This window comes from Carcharodon carcharias, chromosome 14 (genome assembly GCF_017639515.1).
Source record: "Carcharodon carcharias isolate sCarCar2 chromosome 14, sCarCar2.pri, whole genome shotgun sequence".
Classification (NCBI taxonomy): Eukaryota; Metazoa; Chordata; class Chondrichthyes; order Lamniformes; family Lamnidae; genus Carcharodon; species Carcharodon carcharias.
In genome coordinates, this window is record NC_054480.1 from 119,597,380 (window position 1) to 119,614,873 (window position 17,494).

Sequence of the window (17,494 nt, forward strand, 5' to 3'; positions counted from 1 at the left end):
GCCATATGGTCTACTCCTGCTCCTGTTTTTCTTATGTTCAGTTTATGAAACTGTTAAACCTCTTTTGATTTAATGTCTGAAGCATGCAAACATTAGTATAAGGTACAGTGAAAAGTACTTACAATTAGTTATGGAGCTCAAAGATAGATGAAAACTGGCTAGAGGCAAAAATGTAACCAGTTATAAGAGTCTGTCTCAATGAATGTTAAGGGATTGATTTCTGGAAGTAGATCCAGATGGTCTAAAGATTTAGGTACTTGGCCAGTAGTGCCAGATCCTGTAACATTTAGGGCAAATGAGTAAATTACTTTGAAAACTCACTATTGTTGGGCTGCAGGTTACTAGGGTGGCCACTTTTGGAGACTACTAATACCGGACACTGTTGTGACGTATGGGGATGACATAATCACATATGGGGATGATGGCATTGCCCATGGAGATGGCATCATCATATACGGAGATGATATTCTTACATATGGAGATCCACCCGGTTCGAGATGGAAAAGGCCACATTGCAAGTGAGTGAGAGAGGGTCAGAAATATGAAAACTAACGTCTGTTTTCAGTGCCTCAGTTGATTTGAGGCTGCTGCAGACAGGGAAAGGAACAAGCGCAGTCTCCTGCTGGTGGCTCACTGAGCTAAGTGAACTGAGGCTCAAAATACTAGCCATGAAGTCATCCGGTACTGGACAGTGGGAAGACCAGTTAAAAACGGGACCGTCTGGCATAATAGGAAATCAGGTTCTTGGGTCAGTCAAAGAGAGACAAAATGAGCCAGTGCATCCTTAACCCTAGGAACCAAGGTGTACACCATGAAATACAATCTCATGTGTACTCAAGACCTTGGAGATGGTTGAATTCCCAATCTGGAAGACTGAACCCAATTCCTTGCAAATATTTGGGTGGGCAATGAAATCTGATGCAGGGAAGGTGATGGCACTTCAATGCCCAGATTTAATAAACGTGCACCCTGAAGGATTACATGATACTCTGTGAATCATAACACTGGTTCAAAAATATTAGATACAGAATCACTAGTGCCCCAAGGGTAGACTTTGGACTGCAAGCCAAGACCTTATTAGGTATTAGCTGTAGTGGTAAGCTTGGTCTACACAGCACCTGAGGCAGTGACCAAGCCCCAGAGTGAAAACACAGCGATACCTGGCCATCAAACATCATGCAATGGGGCCAGGGTCTCTCCAAATAAAAATTCATGAGAAGCAAGCAATCAGTCGGGAATCTGGAAAGGTTAGACCACCAAATGAAAAAGCCTAGTTATCTCTCCATCACATTCAATGTCAAGAATTCAACTCATTCAATCACATTAATACTGTGGTTACTAGACAGGTCCGAGATTTTGGTATTCTGCAGTGAGTGGCTCACTTCTTGACTCACCAAAGCCTCTCCATTACTACAAGGCAGTTGCCTCGATGGGTACACCTGCTAGAAGGTTCAAGTAGCTAATACTAAGCTGGATAAAACAATGCTGTTGATCGGCCACCAACTTAAACATCTGAAATCTCCATCACCAGAGCAGCACGTCAGCAATGTGTACTATTCACAGGATAGCAACTTTTCAAGACCTCTTTGGCAACACCTTTCAAACCTGTGATTTCTACCACTTAATAGGTGTATGGGAATACTGTCACTTTCAACCTCTCAAATCCTCTCCAAACCATACACAATTCAGACCTAGATACACAATACCGCTCCTTCATTGTCACTGGGTCAAAATCCTGGAACTCGTTATGTAACAGCATTGTGAGAGCACCTTCTGTAGCGGTTCAAGAAGAGGGGCCATTTTCAAGAGCAACCTAGTTCTCACCAGTAAAGCCCAGATCCCCAAAATAAAAATAAGGTAGGCTAATGAAGTTCAACTGTTTCACCAGGTGAGTCTAGATATAATGATGGAAATATAACAGTAGACTATACAGTTGACATAGCTAATTAACCATTTAACCACTGAGCCTACTGCATTAATATGGTAAAAACTTAACTCACCAGCATGGAAGTGGCCTCAAATATCACAGTTGCTCCAAAGGTAGGAAGGTGAAATGTTTGATCTGCTATCAGATGACAAATTGAGTTCCTCAAAAAATGAAGGCAAACATCAGCTCCTTTACATTCCATACAGAAATATTGAACTAAGAAATTGTTGCTAGGTTTGCAGTTGCTGTTCTTGGACAATGCTATGAGAAGTGGCTGGTATATCAGGTAAACATGGTCTGTATTTCAACGTGACAGACAAGGGAGAAAAAGCACAAAGCTGGAGAAATTCAGAAGATGCTGGGCCTGTGCCATTCCAGAGTGGTGGTCATTGATGATAGTGTTGATTCCTAATGAAGACAATGTGATTCTGTAGGAAGTTAAATGGATTGCCAGAGTCTGATGCCTCCCCAATACCTCACATAACGCAAACCCTGGAAAAACTAGGGGTGGCAATTACCTGACAAATTTAATCCTGAAAAAAGGCAGATGGCACTAAATGTCGAGGCCCAGTCATGCTCTCTACTTGTTAAACAATCAGGAATATACACATTTACAGCCAAGCATTTTGGAATGAAGAATATATCTATTATGTCCTAAAAACGGGTGGATCCTGTTTCAACAGGGGCCAGAGATATTGTAATTTTCAGTGGGAGATAGGATGAACATCTCTCTCATGTCACCAACAAACTAACCAAGTTGAGCCAAGCAGGGTTGGCTACTCAGGTCAAAAAGTGCACTATTTTCAATTAAATATCATAGCACAATTTTTTTTGTCAGATGAGCTAATACATAACCTTAAAGATTTACCACAACGTATTATGGCAACTAAGTTGTCAATTTGTACTAAAAGTGTTGGGTAGCGCAAATTTTCAGGGAACAATATTCTGAGTATCATTGCTGAGGCACCAGTTCTACCACTCATCCATTTTAATCTCAGTGTTGTCGCAAATGCTAACAGAGTCAACATTGGCCAAGACAGGAGGCTCTACAATGACTGCAACTGGTCAGTTGCAAAGTGGTTTATGTGACAATGGTATTGTCTTTCTGGTCAATTCCTAAAGGACTACTATTTGGCAATTCCGTGATACACGTGAAATTAATTCGTGAATAGTACTTTAGGTTTAAAATTCCATAAATACATAGCAATCTGAACGAATAAGATAAGAGAACAGAACAATCAGTGAGCAGCTTGGACTTCACAGTCATTTTCTTGCAGTCTATTAATGTTGATTTACATTGTACTAGTTATATTAAATGTTTTATTTATGACTGTTTCAGCAGTGCAACCCAGAATAAAAATAACCACTGTCTAGATTAAACAGTCCAGTATTGAAAAGTCAGCTTAATTCACTGGTGGAGATACGAGAAAACATCAAAAGTACAGAAAGCAAATGGACAGCACCCAAGGCTCACTGGGGGGTTATAATGCTGTAGCTTTTTTTGGCAAATCCTTGCAGCACATAGCACATCTATGGATTAAGAATGGAGATCATTTATACCCTTCACAAAATCCATTATTAATACACTGTTACAAAATTTGTTAAATATTCTCTCTGTGAACAAGTTAACAGCTAAACAGCACTTTCATAATATAGCTATGCTGTCATCCATAATACTGGGGAATTGGCTCTTGTTCAAGATGATGGAACTGTTAAAAAAAACCCTACAAATTCAAAAAAGAACTGGTCAATAGCATTGCTTGTAGTTTTGAGCATTAATAATGTACTGTGGTGCTGTCTGCAGCCAATATTTGATGTTTAAGGTTGACTCAAATGATGGAGTCCATGAATTCAGCAACGTATATAAATCATGGTCACTGCTGATTGTTTTATGACATACCGATGAGATGACTGTTGTAGGTCAGACTTGCCATGTTACGAGTGGAGCTTGTTGGTTCATGTTATTAGCTTGTTAACATCTTTTCTTCTCCTATCTCCATTTTTAATGAATACAACGTATCAACATTTGGTCCACATTGCAGTCCGACTCCGTTCAAATATTTTGCTCAGTTGAAGCTGTTCTTGAAGGTCAATGTCCTTGGCAAGTTTTACAACACATCTGTCTGAAGTAGGGCCGACTGCAGAATTTAAATTTTAGCACCAGTGGGCAGTAAGCCACTTTATTCACATCCCTGCATTCTGTGAGAGGAAACCAAACCATAATCAAACTCCTTGCTACAAGACATGCTTTGACCAACAGCATTTGAGACAAAAACATAGGGAAGATTCTATCATTGCTCTAATGTTTTCTATAATGCAGCACACCCTTGGTACAAACACAATTCATCAAAACTTTGTCACTATTTATAGAGATCTGACTTTATGCAACAGCATAAATTTCACCAAAAACCTTTCTCAAAAATTGCTTTTCTACTGTTTCTATTGTTGTGGTGAGGGTTATCGGGAGGAATTAATTGCTGTGGTGGTGGTCTATTTGATGGGTTTTAGTGGTGTGATGGGCTTTATTGGGAGGATTTAGTGCTTTGGTGTGGTAGGGATCTTTCTGGGGGATTTAGAGTTACAGTGCGAGGTCTATTGAGGGGTTACTGGGGGGTTTGGTACTGTCTTGAGGGGATTTAGTTGGGAGGTATTTAGTGCTATTGTGATAGGCTGTTGGGGTGGGGGAGTTTGTTGTTTGGTCTTTTGGGGTGGTTTTACTGCTGTGATGGGGGTTTACTGAGGTGGTTTAGTATTGAGGTGGGATTTTACTAAGGGGATTAAAATGCTGAAGTGGTGGGCTACTGAGGGGGTTTACTTTAACTTAATTGAATTTGCTGTTGTGGGGATTCTATCGAGGGGGATGAACGGCTAGGCTAGGTTTTGCAGGCAGGCGCTGGAGGTGGGGGGCTGGCTGCCTTAAGAGGGGCCAGGCAGCTTTTGTGGTTTTGGTCCTGCCTTTCAACATTAACAACAGTAAACACCTCGAGTTAATGGCTGAGGGCGTAAATCCAACAAAAAATCTGGCTGGGAGTCCAACTAGGCTATTGGTGCTTCCATCAAGTTAGAAACTTCTGGTACCTCCTGCAACTGACTAGGCCCAAACGCATAGGCTTTTGTCTTTCCTCTGGATACCAGCCTAAGAGGTTGAGAGTAGGGTGCAGACGCTAGGCAAGTCTGCACCTCCTAACACCATGCCTAGGCTACACAGCACACAAAGAAAGGTGACTTTTCGTCTTGGAAGCTGGAATGTGAGGACTGCGGGGCCTGGCATGAACAATGGCACAATGGCTCACATGCCACAGCGAGTGCATACAAGACGGCCTTGATTGACTGTGAACTACACGAGCTTAATGTTGACATTGCCGCTATACGAATAGCCGACACAGAATCTATTTGCGAGGCAACCACACCTTCTACTGGCATGGAAGGACCACTAAAGACCACCATGAACAGGCTTCGCATTGAGCAACTGCCTGACACTGTCAACTGAGTTGCCAGTAGCAACCTTGGAGCACCTCATCTCCGCATGGCTATTATCTGATGGAGGCACAGTCAACATCATAAGCCCCTATGCACCAACTCTGTATGCCAGCATCTCAGACAAAGACCATTTCTACAACATCCCAGGTGATGTTGTGAGGAACATTTCAAATGGTGACTTCAATGCACTTGTTCAGGTAGACAGTGATTCATGGCTAACATATCTCAGTCCTCATTGGGTGGGCAAGATCTACGATATCAGACATTTTCTTGAGCTTTGTGCCCTGAATGAACTCTGCATCACCAACACCTTCTTTCAGGGCCGACATCGCCACAAGGTATCATGGAGTCCTCCAAGGTCTGGACATTGGCATCAACCAGACCTGGTTGTCATGAGAAGGTGCGATCTGCTCAGTGTTCTCTATACCCGCACCTACCAGAGAGCAGATTATGACACCGACCAACTCTCCTGTCAGCAATGAAATGAAGGTGAAGCCCCAAATGATTTACAATTCTAAACACAATGGCCCTTCACATATCAACGTCCCTTGCACAAGTAATGATGCCAAATACTAGCACTCTGCACTGTCACCAGAATGATTGCCACCAACCAAAGGTTTACCGGGAAGTGGCAATGCTGGTATCGATGAAGTTTGGAACTCACTAAGCTCAATCATCCAAGACACAACAAAATCATCTTTTAGTAAAAGTGGAACCCGCAACAAGGGTGGGTTTGAGGCCTGCTCAACTGAGATGACATCTGTCATTGATGCAAAAAACGAAACCTACATGATGCACAATATAAACCCAACAGCTAAAACACTGGACAACCTGAATTAGCCAAGACAGGCACACATAAGACAGGAAAATACTGCACAAATAAACAAGGGATCAACTTATGTCAAGAAATCCAAACTGCCTGTGACAATGGAAATCTACAAGTTATTTATGGAGGGATCAAGAGGACGCTTGGTCTTACCATCACTGCAGTTGCTCCCCTGAAGACAGAATACAGAAGACCCGCCAATAGACGTAAACAGATGTTCTATTAAGCTGAACAGGTTTGTGAACTGTACTCCTATGCGATGGACATCTCCCAGTCATCGCCTGATGCTCTCCCGCAGCTTCTTGTCATGGATGAGTTAGATGAGGAACCCTTTTTGCTTGGGTTCAAGAAGGCCATAGACTGTTTAGCAAACAGAAGGACACCTGGCAAGGATGGAATCCCAGCCGAACTGCTCATGGGTGTTAATCACATCTATTGCTACACCTTTTCTGACCTCTCCCTTTCTGCTGTAAAGTAGGCTCTGTTCAGCAGGATGCAAAAATATTCATGCTGTACAAAAACAAAGGCAAACAAGGAGGCTGCAACAACTACACGGGCAACTCACTCCTTAGAGTCATGGGGCAGGCCTATTGTAGGCTCACACTTAAAAGATTCGATCTACTTGCAGACCAAGTGTATCCAGTAGCATAGTGAGGTTTCTGTGCCAAAAAATCTACTCTGGATATGATCTCTTACACCAGCTACAAGAGAAGCGTGGCAAACAGGGTAGACCTGTTTACCTTACTTTTGTAGATCTCACTAAGGCATTCAACACAGTCTGTAGAGGAGGGCGCTACAAGATTTTGGGAAAACTGGCTGTCAGGCAAAGCTCCTCAGTCTCATCCTCCTTCCATGACAACGTGCATTGCACTGAAACAGTTTGAAGGCTTCACTTCGACAGTCTCAGAGTGAAGAATGGAGTGAAACAGGGTTGTGCCCTAGTCCTCACACTGGTATTGTCTTTATCATGTTCCTGACCATTGACTTTCCCGCAGAAATGGAATGGCCCTGATGTCCCCAGATTGGGTTCGCTGCGTCGGAAAATTTCCCTGCTTGCCAAACCTGACCTTTAAAAATGTCTGCCTGCAGGTCAGATTCTCGGGGGGTGGTGGGGGGCTGTTGCAGGGGAGCATGGGCTGAGAAAGGAGTTGGGGTGGGTGACCCCATAATGAATGCACAGGCTGCCAGGTTCAGAGGCGGGCTAGGCGTAAGGCCTGCCTCTGTGCCTCGGCACTGTGCTTCAATAAACAAAAAATAATAATGAAACAAAAAACTTTCCTCCAGCCCTCACCCCTCACCCACACTCACCACTCCACATCCATGCCAATCTATGCCAACCCATTCCCCCTCTACCTACCCCATTGCTCCATACCTCCTATGCCAACTTAATGCCAACTCATGCCAACCTATGCCCCCCACCCTTTGCCCCTACTCCCTCCATGCCTATGCACCTAGTATCCTTGGAAAATTACTTGACAGCTTTGAAACTTCCTGGATAGCTTTGACAGGTTTGACAGCTGGACAGCTGCTTAAAATCTCCTTGACAGTTGGACATTTCCTTGACAGCTTGATGTTCGTTGAGCTGGACAGTTCCTTGACAGCTGGACAGCTCTTTGACAGCTTGACAGTTCCAATGATTTAATGTGTAAAAAGTGCATAATCATGTTCACATTTAACAATCTCAAAGAGTGCCTTCCCAATCCCAAAGGATGCCTTAACTCTCCCAAAGGGTGTATTACTTCTCCCAAAGGTGTCTCAGGACCCTATTCAAAGGGGTTCTTTACCTTTCAAAGGGGTACCCTGGTTATTCAAACACATCCATCAAGCTCAGACCTCCTCTTACCTGTTCCATTCTGCACACTGAATTCCACACTCCTGTTCTTCCGAAGTCACACTTCAGTGAACAGCTAGTGATTTAAATGGCCAGCCGCCTCCATGAATCGCGCAAGCGTGAACCCCGACCTGACTCCAGGCCTGCCCCATGAAGGTGGGGAATGCCAAGTTCGGGGGCGGGACTTAGAATTTTCAGCCATTTCCTGGATTTTTGCCATAGCAGAGAGCCTCTCCAATACACACCACGGTGAAAATCCACACAGCCTCTCCAAAACCATGGTCATGGGACAAGGTGTTGCCTCTTTGCCCCGATCACACTAATTAAGACCCCAGAAGTGGTTAGCAAATCTGCTACCTCAGGTCCACAGTGACAGACAATCTGTCCCTTGACTGCAGAACTTGATACATGTCAAATTTCTAACCTAAACAAAAGCCCACCCAGCCAGGACTCATTGCCTCCAGGTGGTTGCAGTGAGACCCCCAAGTAGGAGGAGTCCCTTTAGCCCTATGCAGCTGTATTAATTGTAATGGAGCAGTAATTCCCAGAAGTGCATGATCCCAAAAAAGGCACTGCAATATTATTATGCTTGTTCAATTGACACTGGGGAAGCTCTTTGAACAAAAAGTGCTCCCCCAGCCTTTCCTTTCACATTAAGTGTACTAACCTACTTTAAAAATCTATCAGAACCATACTGGTGATATTTGTCTGGCATGCTAATTGGATTGATGGAAGGCAATGTGATTATTTAATTGCACCAGCAAGAGGTCCAGACTACCTTGGTGCCATGTTTTGGCCACTGTCACCGACAAGAGGTGTACAAGTGTTTGAGGTGACTACCTCAAGGGACGTACTGGTCTCCAGTTGGCAGCCATTATTCAGATGAGGAGCTTGCTATTTAGGAAACTACGAACACAAGTTGAATCTCACCATCAAATTTAAATGATATTGGCCCTAGACAAAGAGCTAGTGAATCTGAGTCACATGATGTGTCCTAAATCAGTGCTGAGCATTCATAAATGGGGCAAAAAGTGGAGAATTACACAACAGTGCCAAAAAAAATCTACTCTGAAGCATCCAGAGCCAAGTCCAGAAGGGACCATTCCCTCCACAAGATCTTGAACTTGAATGTCCATCGCCCCCAAAACCTGCTCCCTTTCTCACGGTACCTTCCCATGCAAGTGAAGAAGATGGAGCACTTGCTCCTTCGCCTCCTTCTTTCCAAGATCTGGGACAATTCTTCCAGATGAAACAATGATTTACTTGTCTTTCTTTCAATTGAATACACAGTATTCGCTGCATGGTCATGGTGCACTCTCTCCTGCATTGGGAGACCAAATGCAGATTGGGTGATTGCTTTGCTGAGCACCTCCATTCAGTTCACAAGTGTGAATCAGAGTTTCTGTTCATTTGCCTATTTCACCATTTTAAATCTTTTATTCTCTCCTCAGCTCCCTACTTTCCAATAATGCTCAATGAAAGCTCAAGGAGCAGCAACTCGCCACTTGACAAGCTTCCAGACTCAACACTGAGTTCAATAATTTCATATCATTAGCACAGCTCCCTTTTACCTTGGGCTGCAGGTGCTGGTTAGGATTCTGTTGTTGCCATTTACAACTCAACCGCTAGACCATTTCTTGTTTCTTTATTTGTCCTTTTATCATTGTCTTTTTCCTTATATCACATTACCCTAGTATCACACCACCCACATGTCACATCACTCCTGTCTTCCACCATAGCACAGACTTTGGGTGGAATCAGCCCAGATTTGCACTAAGTGAGGTAGCGGGCCGGAAAAAGGATGTCATACCTGTCGACTGCGATAACGGCTTTTCATGCCGTATCGTCCCAATCTCGCCTCATTAGCCATGCATTCCTGGGAAACATGCTGTTTCGATGGCGGGCTGGTTGTCATTCATCTGCCATGCTGTCACCTCTCTACTTCATCATGCCGGGCGCCATATTTAAAGTCCAGCTACGTGCACACCTCTCAGTGCTTCCAGCCCAGGACTGCTGTGAAGAAGACATAGCCCCAAAAGTCAGGAAGATTGCAGACCCCCGGTTTAATGTTGTGTCCCTTGAGCACCTTTTGGACACAATGGAGGCCCACCATGATGCCCTCTACCCCAGCTCTGGCCGCAGGATGGGCAGCAACCTCACTAATCCAGCATGGGAGGCGGCGGTAGCAGTGGTCAGGGCCAGAGCTCTGCAAAAGAAGACAGCCACCCAGTGCCGCAACAGGATGAATGATCTCATCCATTCCACCAGGGTAAGTCACTCTTCTCAACACTCTCAACTCACATGCTCACAAACCCACCACACACCCACAGGGATCTCACACCTCAAGAGACAGCACCATTAACTCTCACACACACCCTCACATCTTTCTTAAGCTCATATCCAGTGGAGCTCATGTCCTCATTCTGTCCATGGCTCCGTTCACCAAACAAACATTCCATGCAGTGCCATGTGTCCTGCTCACACTCCCTCCACCTCTATTCATGCAGGACAAACTGGCACACAAGAAGAGGGAGAGGTTGCAGATTGGTGGAGGAATGCCTGAAATCAAGATCCTCACAGATTTTGAAAACAGAGCCATTTAGCTGGCTGGCAAAGATCTGGACCAATCCTGTGCTGACGACGAGGTCGGTGGTGCTCTATGAAGTGAGGATCCAGCAGTGCAACATCCATCAGACAACCATGCTGTGGTGGCTCTGTGCTCCTGAAGGGGTGAGGTGCTGAAGGCTGACAAAGGATCAGGTGCATTTAATGTTTCATGTCTGAGTCTCTATGATATGACCCTGATCACAAAGTGCAAGTGAGCTGCCCTTGGCCAGACAGGAGTCAGGCACTCACAAAGGCTATGTGAAGATCTATGGAGTGTCCTCATTGCATGTCATCATCATCTTCCTGGAATCGAGCAACTATTAGGGCCTTCGATGTGTCTCCATGACTGAAGCCTTATCACAGAGGGTCTGTGCGCTGCTGTCAGCCTGAAGACTGGAGTCAAACGTTCGCAGATGCAATGTGAGGAACTATGGTGTCTCCTCACTGCATGTCGTCATCATCCTCCACAGACTTAGCAGCTATGAGTGCCTCCCGAGTGCACCACTGGCTACTGTGAGGGTCTCATCGTTGTCATTGGCGTCTTCGAGGACCCCCTCACCCTCATCCCGGTCAACGTCCTCCTTATTGGAGAAGACGTCCAGCTCCTCCACCTCTTCCTCAGCTAGCTCGTCTCCCCGTTGCAGTGCCAGGTTGTAATGGGCGCAGCAGGAGCCAACGATACATGACACCCTCTGTGGACTGTATTGCAGGGCTCCACCAGACTGGTCCAGGCACCAGAACTTTATTTTCAGCTCCACCAAGTTGCGAGTTGCAGTATGCACCTCGCTATACCTTCGCTCTGCTACAGTCTGAGGTTGCCACATGGGTGTCATCAGTCACATCCTCTGTGGGTAGCCCTTGTCCCCGAGGAGCCAACCCTGCAGCTTCTGTGGACCCTGGAAGACTTCAGGGATCTGAGTCCGACTGAGAATGTAGGAGTCATGCACACCCCTGGAACCGTGCGCAGACCTGCATTTGTGGTGGTTGCACACCAGCTACACATTCAGCGAATGGAAGCCCTTGTGGTTGACATAGTTCAATGCCTGTTGCCATGGAGATCAGAACACCACGTGAGTGCAGTCAATAGCACCCTGCACCAGTGGGAAACCTGAGATCTGGGCAAATCCAATCACTCTTGCGTTCTGGTTGTCCTGGTCCTGAGCGAAATGCACAAAGTGTGCGTCCTCATGAAGGTGGCATCCGTGATCTCATGGAAGCATTTGTGGGTGGAGGATTGTGATATCCCACAGAGGTCACCTGGAGCCCCGAAAGGAGTCACTGTCGTAAAAATTGAGCGTTGCTGTCACTTTCACAGCCACTGGCAGTAGATGCCCTCTGCCAAATCCTGCAGCAGGTGCCAGATGTAGGAAGCGGTATTGTCAATGGACTGGTATTCTAGAGCCCAAGGGTGCTCTGGGGATCCGGGTTTGAATCCCACCACAGCAGGTGGTGAAATTTGAATTCAATAAAAATCTAGAATTGAAAGTCTGATGATGACTACGAAACCATTGTCGACTGTTGTAAAAACCCATCTGGTTCACTAATGTCCTTTAGGGAAGGAAATCTGTTGTCCTTGGTCTGGCCTACCTGTGACTCCAGACCAACAGCAATGTGGTTGGCTCTTAAACTGCCCTCTGAACAAGGGTAATTAGGGATGGGCAATAAATGCTGGCCCAGGCAGTGATGCCCCACATCCCATGAATGAATTAAAAAAAAACCAACGCACCTGAACCTTCAAGTCTAACAGGAGGCCCTAGCGAGCCCTGTGCAACGTTACTGTGCACTCACCTCTGAACTTCATTCAAAGTCCAGCCACCAAGTGCACACCTTATATATGCAGTTGTGAAACACGTCAGCGTGATGATCCAGTGTGGGGGATGATTCCGGTGGGATGGGTTTATAATGATATGCAAATATATTACAATGAGGTTCCCGATGTCCGATGGTGGGAAACGCGGCCTGCTCTTGATGGGCAGAGTGGACGATTGCAAACTGGTTTCATGACATCGTGAAACCGATTTTTGGCCTTCTTGCTATATTGTCTGCTCACACAGCCAAACACACCCAACACCAGTAGGCGTGGAAAATCCCAGCCCTTGTTGTTTATTGCTCCAAATCCCTTCACGGTCTCGCCCCTCCCTATCTCTCTAATCTCCTCTAGCCCGATAACCTTCTGAGATATCTGAACTCCTTTAATTTTGGCCTCTTGTGCATGCCTGATTTTAATCACTCCACCACTGGTGGCTGCATCTTTAGCTGCCTAGGCTCCAGGATCAGGATTACCCTCCCCCTACCTTTCTGCCTCTATACCTCACTTTTCTCCTTTAAGACATTCCTTAAAATCTAAACCTACCTCTTTGACCAAGCTTTTGGTTATCTGACCTAATATTTCCTTATGCTTGAGGGTATCATACTTTGTTTTTCCTGCCAAGTGCCTAATTGGAACATTTTATTATATTAAAGGTGCTATATATGTTATTTCCAGCATTTTCTGTTTATGTCGCCAAACAAGCTGTTCTTTTAAGGACTAAATATATTATCTCTGAAGAACATTTAATTTGGACTTTCTTGAATAACCTATACAAGGACAAAACTAGAGCAATGCAACAGGATTGAAAGGAACAGTTTTTTACCTTCTGGATTCTCAGTGGGAAGAGCTTCACATCTGCTCTCACACTGCTGCATGGCTGCAGGCCTAAGAGATTCTGGACATTCCATAGATGGCTGACCAATGTATGTTAAACACTGAACCACTCGCATCTGCTGACCCAGGCCACACTGCACAGAACACTGAGGAAAGACATAAAATACAGATGTTATCCTAAGCATGTGTGGAGTAAAGCATCACACAATTGTTCAACAACAAGAGGAAGACAGTGAATCTTCTACAGTCTCATATATACCCTAGAATAAAAATTGCCACTATGCCATGTCCTGCACTAGTCATTAATCCAGAATACAGTGAGGTACATTCTCTAAATGAGGTGCATGGCCAGTTAATCTGTTATTGGTGAGGCTGGTTGATAGCTGAATGCTGACCAGGTACCAGCAGGACTCCCAGTTGTTTTTCAAAAAAGTGCCGTGGGGTGATTGGTGTCCGCCTGAGCAGACACAGAAGTTCCTTGGTTTAACATCTCTTCCAGAAGAACTTGGAGAATGCTGCACTGATGTGTCAGCCTCGATTAGGTTCTCAGTTTCTGGAGTTGAGCTTGACTTCACCATCTTGTACTCAGTGATGAATGTGCAACCAGCTGAGCCAAGTTGATACCTTGATGTAGTGCTGTCGTGTCACCTTCCGAAGAAGAGGGTGAGGACAAAACCAGGATTTGGAATAAACTGAAGAGCGTTCCTTAGCCATGTTAAGTCTTTTTTTAATACCTAAATATGTGCAAGTGAGTTAAAATGGGGCCACAGCACCAATGACATAATTGAGCCAAAGATTTGTGACGATGGAATGCTGGGTTTGGGAATGTCTGGAAAACACTGACAGAAAGCGTACAGCCTCTCACAGGCTGGAAAAGAGGAATCGTTGAGGTTGCCTGCATCTGCATGTTGAGGCAGGCTTCAGAAGTCTTTCAGTTCATGCACAGGAGAAAACAGGGCCAATTAATTTGTCAATAACCATAATTGGAGTACAGGACTTTATGCGGTAGTAGACTTGGGCAATGAAGTTTTGTGTTAACTGAGAAAGGAAGGCTATTTTGGGGAACAACTGAGAAATCCATTCTAGAGATGAAGATGAGAGATCAGAGCAGGACTCCCCATATCCATTGACTCCCCAAATCTGTCTCAGCCTTCAATATATTCAATGACAGAGCATCCACAACCCTCTGGGGTAGAGAACTCCAAATCCACACAACCCTTTGGGTGAAGAAATTTCTCCTCATCTCAGTCCAAAATGATCGACATCTCAGAGACTGCGCCCCTGTGTTCTAGATTCCCCAGCCAGGGGAAAGAACCTCACAGTGTCTACCATGTCAAGCCACTTCAAACTCTTGTTTTTTCAATAAAATCACCTCTCATTCTCATAAACTCCAGAAAGAATAGGTGCACTTTTCAGCCTCTCATCATTGAACAACCTATGTTTCCATCTGATCACCTCCCATTCTTCTAAACTGCAGAAAGTATAGGCCCAATTTACTCAACCACTCATTATAAGAGATCCCTCTTATCTCAGGAAGCAATCTAATGAACCTTTGCTGTACCACTTCCAAGGTGAGTATATCCTTCCTATATGGAGACCACAGCTGTGCATGGTGTTCCAGGTGTGGGCTGGAATCTTGCTGGGGCGATAGGGATCTTGGCCGCTGGCTGGACAGCCAGCAAGAGCCCCACATCATCTCCTTGTGGGAAGGCCCGATGTATCTTGCTCCACTCAGGCATTTAACAGGCCAGCAGTGGGTCTTCTCCCAGGATCAAGGATCTGGGGCTGGAAGTCCCACCCACTGAGAGCTGCTGGACAGTGGCCACCAGCTCTGTTGAACGGCTACACTGTGAGACAGTGGCTGTTGCTAGTACGACACCCACCAGGTGCTGATTTTGACCCAGGATCATTGCTGGATCCCAGGCCAAAGGGAATGATGGCAGGAGGGGCTTAAAGGGTGGGGGTCATGGGGGAGGGATGGCAGCAAGAGCTGGGGGTGGCTATCAGTGGGCCCCCCTCCCTTCCTAATGCCAGGTCCCTCAAACAGACACTGATCGACTTTGTAAGAGGGGCCCCCTCAGGGAGCCCGCAAACAACCCTGCACCAGATTGTTTGTCATACCCCCTGCATGGCGAACCTCCTACTTGCCCTCCACTGGGCTAATACCAGTGGCAGTGGGATGAGACCCTTGAGTGGGCATCAATTGCCCACTTAATGGCCTCAATTGGTGGTGGGTGAGAAGGCCATGCATGGGTCTGCCCGCAAGGGACTTAATCGGGGTGGGGGTGGGAAGCTGCTGGGGTCCCGACCCTCCCACCTGTTGAATGCCCTCCTGCCATCAAAATCAGCATAGGGGAGGGCACAAAATTCTGCCCCTGATCTCAACAAAGCCCAGTACAATTGTAACAAAACTTCTTTATTCTTGTCCTCCAATCTCCTTGCAATAAAGGCCAACATGCCATTTGCCTTCCTAATTGCTTGCTGTAGCTGTCTGCTAACTTTCTGCTTCCCTTGTATGACTACGCGCAACTTTCTCTAAACATTGACATTTAAAAGTTTTGCACTTTTTAAAAAACACCCTGTTTTTTGATTCTTGTTGTGAATGTGAATAACCTCACGCCTCCCACACAATCCTCCCATCTGCCATTTGGTTGTGCATTCACTTAACCTGTCTAATGGGGTAGGGGGAGGGCTTATGGTCAATCTTCCTGCTCCACAACAAATTGAGAACCTTAAGTGGCCAATTAATGACAGCTTAAGGGCCTCATCCAAAACTAGTGCTATTAACCCAGCTGCTCCCTCCTCTCCTCTCCTGCATAAAAGGGGGGAGTTATTTCAACCTCTCTCCCCCAAACCCTCCCCAGGGAGGAACTATATAATTAAAAAAAAAATATATACATTTAGAAAAATATATTAACCCAGCTGCTGGTGGACTTGCCGCGTGCACAGCAGCGAAAGCTGTACAACCAGCTTGTCATCTCCGGGGGGGATGTTGTGGGGTGCACGCTGTGGGGTTGGGTAGTCCTCGATCAAAGGCACTCATCGAGGGACTCACCATTGGGAGGGAGGCCCCGCTGAAAGCCACACCTCCCCTGTCCTTGCTGCTGATTCCCTGCACCCCTCTCTCCACGACCCCCACCCCATGGAACACTCCCCCAACTTATTTACCTGTGGCATGCATTGCTCCACATTTCTGGAACACCAATGTCCATCACAGAATCACAGAATCACACTGTGCATAAGAGACCCTTTGGCCCATCGAAACTGCACCGACGCGTGAGAAACACCTGACCTACCTACCTAATCTCATTTACCAGCACTTGATCCATAGCCTTGAATGTTATGACATGCCAAGTACTCATCCAGATACTTTTTAAAGGATGTGAGGTAACCTGCCTTCACCATCCTCCCAGGCAGCGCATTCCAGACTGTCACCACCCTCTGGGTAAAAAAGTTTTTCCTCACATCCTCCCTAAACCTCCTGCCCCTCACCTTGAACTTGTGTCCCCTTGTGAGTGATCTTTCAACTAAGGTGAACAGCTGCTCCCTATCCACCCTGTCCATGCCCTTCATAATCTTGTACACCACGATCAGGTCGCCCCTCAGTCTTCTCTGCCCCAACGAAAACAAACCAACTCTATCCAACCTCTCTTCATAACTTAAATGTTTCATCCCAGGCAACATCTTGGTGAATCTTCTCTGCACCCCCTCCAGTGCAATCACATCCTTCCAATAATGTGGCAACCAGAACTGTACACAGTACTCCAGCTGTGGCCTCACCAAGGTTCTATACAACTCCAACATGACCCCCATACTTTTATAACCTATGCTTCGATTGATAAGGGCAAGTGTCCCATATGTCTTTTTCACCACCTCAGTAACATGCCCCTCCACCTTCAGAGATCTATGAACACACGGGCCAAGGTCCCTTTGTTCCTCAGAACTTCCTAGTGTCATGCCATTCATTAAATACTTCCTTGTCAAATTACTCCTTCCAAAGTGCATCACCTATCCAGTGGCGCTGCTGAGCACAAGGGCCGCTGGCCTCTGATTGGCTGGCAGTTCTTCGTAGGCGAAACTTCCACCCCCGGGGTCTTGGTTCCAGGGCAAGACCCACTCCAGGCCTAGCCACTGCCTGATTGGCTTGTGGTTTCGCAGGCCCTCCTGAAAAGATGCAGC

At 45.8% G+C, this 17,494-nt stretch overlaps 1 protein-coding gene across 2 annotated transcripts in view; it reads right to left on the reverse strand.

Moving 5' to 3' along the window:
* Window positions 1–3,234: 3,234 nt before the first annotated feature.
* adamts10 (ADAM metallopeptidase with thrombospondin type 1 motif, 10) overlaps window positions 3,235–17,494 on the reverse strand; it is a 187,651-nt gene continuing 173,391 nt past the window's right edge. For both annotated transcript variants that reach the window (XM_041205392.1, XM_041205393.1), the window contains 2 exons: window positions 13,305–13,461; window positions 3,235–4,126 (listed from right to left, as the gene is read on the reverse strand). In XM_041205392.1, the coding sequence (XP_041061326.1) occupies window positions 4,017–4,126; window positions 13,305–13,461 (267 nt within the window). In that variant the 3' untranslated portion in view covers window positions 3,235–4,016. The remainder of the gene's footprint in view (window positions 4,127–13,304; window positions 13,462–17,494) is intronic.